Source organism: Streptopelia decaocto, assembly GCF_964273445.1.
Source record: "Streptopelia decaocto genome assembly, chromosome: 5".
NCBI classification, from domain to species: Eukaryota; Metazoa; Chordata; class Aves; order Columbiformes; family Columbidae; genus Streptopelia; species Streptopelia decaocto.
The window spans coordinates 35,322,660-35,326,623 of NC_138659.1; the positions used below are offsets into that span (position 1 = coordinate 35,322,660).

General features: G+C 64.7%; 1 protein-coding gene across 2 annotated transcripts; it reads right to left on the reverse strand.

Moving 5' to 3' along the window:
• Positions 1-413: 413 nt before the first annotated feature.
• CENPA (centromere protein A) lies at positions 414-3,438 on the reverse strand. Of its 2 annotated transcripts, none has more exons than XM_082052225.1 (4): positions 3,092-3,438; positions 2,126-2,217; positions 1,365-1,484; positions 414-916 (listed from the first exon to the last, which is right to left on the reverse strand). In XM_082052225.1, exons 1-4 carry the CDS (start codon positions 3,168-3,170, stop codon positions 782-784), a joined length of 426 nt encoding a protein of 141 aa, XP_081908351.1. In that variant the 5' UTR covers positions 3,171-3,438; the 3' UTR covers positions 414-781. The 2 variants fall into 2 exon arrangements, with proteins under 2 accessions (XP_081908351.1, XP_081908352.1); XM_082052226.1 differs by having other exon boundaries at positions 1,365-1,442; positions 3,092-3,437.
• Positions 3,439-3,964: the final 526 nt, after the last annotated feature.

The following is a 3,964-nucleotide window of genomic DNA, read 5'->3' on the forward strand; positions in this document are numbered from 1 at the left end:
ATTGAAGCCCCACCCATTGAAGCCCCACCCCCTCAGGCCAGCTCCCTTCACAAGTCCCACCCTTGCAGACAGGGCCCCCCGCTTCCACCAGGCCTCTATAACAGGGGGACCCATAAAGCCCCACCCCAGAAAGCCACGATTCCCTTGGGAGCCCATGGGAAGCCACACGCCCAGGTGCCCCCCCATCATGCTCTGTCTTCCCCCAATTACCTCCAGAGCCCCCTCAAGGGCTCCCCCAGACCCCCATCACCTCCCCTGGATCCTCCAGACTCCCCAGAGGTCCCTCCCGGACCCCCCCCTGCCCCGCATCCCCCCCATCCCCCGAGGAGTCACCCCCATTATGTCCACCCATGCAGGACCCCCAAGACTCCCCCAGTACCCCCACCCCCTCAATATTGTCAGCAGCACCCAGGGGGGAGTCAAATAATATTTATTGGGGGGACACAGGGCTGGGAGGGGTCCACACTGGGGGGTGTCCCATTGTGGGAGTTCCATTATGGGGATCAACATCCAGGAGTGGGGTCTGCTGGAGGAGGTCCTGGGGTGGGGACCCTGGCGGGGAGTTGCCATTGACATGATGGTCTGGGGGGGAGTTCCCAAGGGGACCCCCATGGTGATGAATCTCAGGGTGGGTCCAGGGGGTGGCGATTCTCAGAAATGGGGTCCCTGAGTGGAGTCTCCCCATTGTGAGAGGTTTCCCATTAAGGTGGGGGGATCCCCAATAGAATGGGAGTCCTGAGAGGGTGGGGGGATTGCGATGCGGGGGGTCTCAGGGGGTCTGTCAGAAGCCGCCCCCCTCCAGCCCCCGCAGGCGCCGGGCCAGCTGCAGGTCCTTGGGGAAGAGGGTGACACGGCGGGCGTGCAGCGTGCACAGGTAGGCGTCCTCCAGCAGCCGCACCATGAAGGCCTCCGCCGCCTGCACCCCGACACGTTGGGAGGGACCCCGAAACCCCAGACCGCCCCTCCGACCCCCGCCAGGGGACATGGACCTCCCCCTCAACCAACCCGGGAGGAAGAGACCCCCCCCCCGACAAAGCCAGCCCAGAGGAGTTGGATGCACCCAAATGCTCAGCACCCCACAATGTTGTGAGCAAAGGGAGGGGCACCCCAAAACCCCCATAACCCCAGATGCCCCCCACCCTCCCAGCTTCCATGAGACCCCTCTGAGCCCCCCTGGGACCCTCCCCAACATCCTGGGGACCCCCCAGCACTCTGGGTACACCTCCAGCGCCCCTTCCAGCACCCACAGGACACTCCAGCACCCTGTGAACCTCCAGCATCCATGGGACACCCCCATCACCTCTAGACCCTTCCCAGCACCTACAGGACCCCCCCCAGCACATTGGGACCCCCCTGGTACCCACCTCCTGCAGGGCCATCAGCGCCACGCGCTGCCACCGATAGTCAACTCCCCGGGTGAAGACCAGACAGATCTCCCGCACCTGGTGACACAGGGACGCTGGGGGTGACACCACGGGGACACCCTGGGCATGGAAACACTCTGAGGGGGCACTATGGGGACAGCCAGGGCATGGGGACACCTGGGGGTCATGCTAGGGACATGGGGACATCCCACCCCAGGGTGAGGGACACCCCGGGGACAGACATGAGGACAGTGCCACCCTGAGGGTGGGGACACAGGGACACTCTGGGACATGGAGGACACCACAACGGGGACACCCCAGGGGCGGGGACATGGGGACATTGTGGGTGTGGGGACAGGTGCAACAGTGCTACCATGGGCAGAGGGGACATGGTGTCCCAGGAGGCATCATCAGGGACGGGGGGGCCGAGGGGGGGACACAAGGACATTGGAGTGCGACAGGGGAAACCCGGCCCTATAGACCCCTCCCAGACACACATGGGGGGAAGGGACCCGTGTCACTGGGCAGGGGGAGAAGACACAGGGCAATGTGGGGATGCGGGTCCCCTGAGGGAGGGACGGGGGTCCCATGATGACGTTGGGGGTCCCGGGGGTGTCAGGGGAAGTTTGAGAAGCCACAGGGAGGGTTTGAGGGGAACCCAGGGGGATGTTGGGGTCCCAGGGGGATGTGGGTTGTCCCGGGCTATTTTGAGGTCCCTGGTATTTGGGGGTCCTGGGGTATTTTGGGGCATCCCCCCTTACCAGGCGGGAGAAGGGCCCGGCGCGCAGCAGCAGGCGGGTGCTGCTCTGGTACTTGCGGATCTCCTGCAGCGCCCGCTGGCCCGGCCGGCGCCCTGGGGACAAGGGGGACAGGGACAGCGGGGACAGGGATGCATCAGGGGCTGCCGGCACCTCAGGGGGACATGGGGACAGATGGGGGACAGGAGTGGATGGGGCGCGGAATATGGGAACATGAGGACAGATGGGAGGACATGGGGAGACATGAGAGGAACATGGGGGACAGAGAGGGCACAGGGGGACATGGGGGACAGATGGGGGACATGGGAGACAGAGGGAGACAAGGGGACAGATGTGAGGGACATGGCAGATGGGGGGACCGGGAGGCATAGGGGACAAGGAGAGACATGGGGACACATGAGGGGAACATGGGGATGGGGAGGAGACAGCAGGACGTGGGGACGGGGCAGGGAGTGATCTATAGGGCCTGGGGGGGAGGGATCCATGGGAATATATAGGGGCCGGGTTTGGGGGAAGGGAGGGAACTGCAAGGTTTGGGGGTGGGTGGAATCTACGGGGTCCAGGGAACAAAGGGAGGGACGTATAGGATCTGGAAGGATATATATGGTGCAGGAGAGGGAGAAATCTGCAGGGTCAGAGGAGTTTATAGGGCTGGGTGGGAAAGGGAGGGATCCATAGGGTCTGGGAGGGACCTATTACAGGGTCTGAGAGTGTCTATAGGATGCGGGGGTGGGGTGGGTCCAGTGCGATCTATAGGACTGGAGCAAGTGGGTAATGTATAGGATTGGGGGGATCTATAGGGCTAGGGGAAGGGAGAAAACTACAGGGTGCGGGGGGTCCATAGGGTCAAGGGGTGGGGGTAGGAAGGGACCTATAAGGTGCAGGGGGGGTGTATGGGGTGGGGGTCAGGGAGAGATCTATAGGGTTCAGAGGGGTCCATAGGGTGGGGTGTCTCCACCCTCCACTCACTGCGGGTCCGTGGGGTTGGTGGCGGGGGGGGCGCGCGGACGGGGCGGCGCCGGGGAGCGGTGGGCTTGGGGCGGGCCATAGCGAGGCCCCGCCCACCGCGGGGGGACCCAGGCGTCCGGGGAGTGGGGTCAGGGGGGACCCAGGCGTCCTGGGCGCCGGAGGAGACCCAGGAGCCCGGGGGGTCTCAGGGGGAACCCGGGTGCCCCCCAGGACCCCCTACGTCACCCTCCACTGCTCCCCGTCCCTGACGTCACCGCCCGGTGACGTCACGCCCGGGACCCCCTAAATTGCTGCCGCCGCGCGAATTCAAACCTGCCGCCGTGCCGCGCTCGCGTACGTCACTTCCGTCATCGCCGGGCCAATAGGCAAACGCCTGCCCAGTCGCTCTGCGCCCCCGGAGGTCGCGTATCGATGGTGCGGCGGCGGGCGCGGGGCGGGGCAAGCCGCGGGATCATTCGCATAAATTACCATAGTCCCTCCCACACCTTCACGGCGCGCGCAGGCGTCCGAGGGACTCAGGCGTCCGGGACCCAGACGTTCCGGCGTTGAGCTCAGCATTTACTGATTAGGGCTCGGCCCCAGCGGCTCCCAGTCTGATCCCAGTTGCGCCAGCATGATCTCAGTCACTCCCAGCTACCCCCAGCATGGCCCCAGTTCCTCCCAGTGTGATCCCAGTTCCTCCAGCATGACTCCAGTTGCCTGCAATGTGGTTCCAGCCACTCCCAGTTGCCCCCAACATGATCCCAGCCACACGTAGCTACGCCCAGTGCGGTCCCAAGTACTCCCAGTATGATCCCAGTATGATCCCAGTTGCTCTCAGTGCCCCCAACATGGTTCAAGTCACCCTCAGTTCCTCCCATTTACCCTCACACC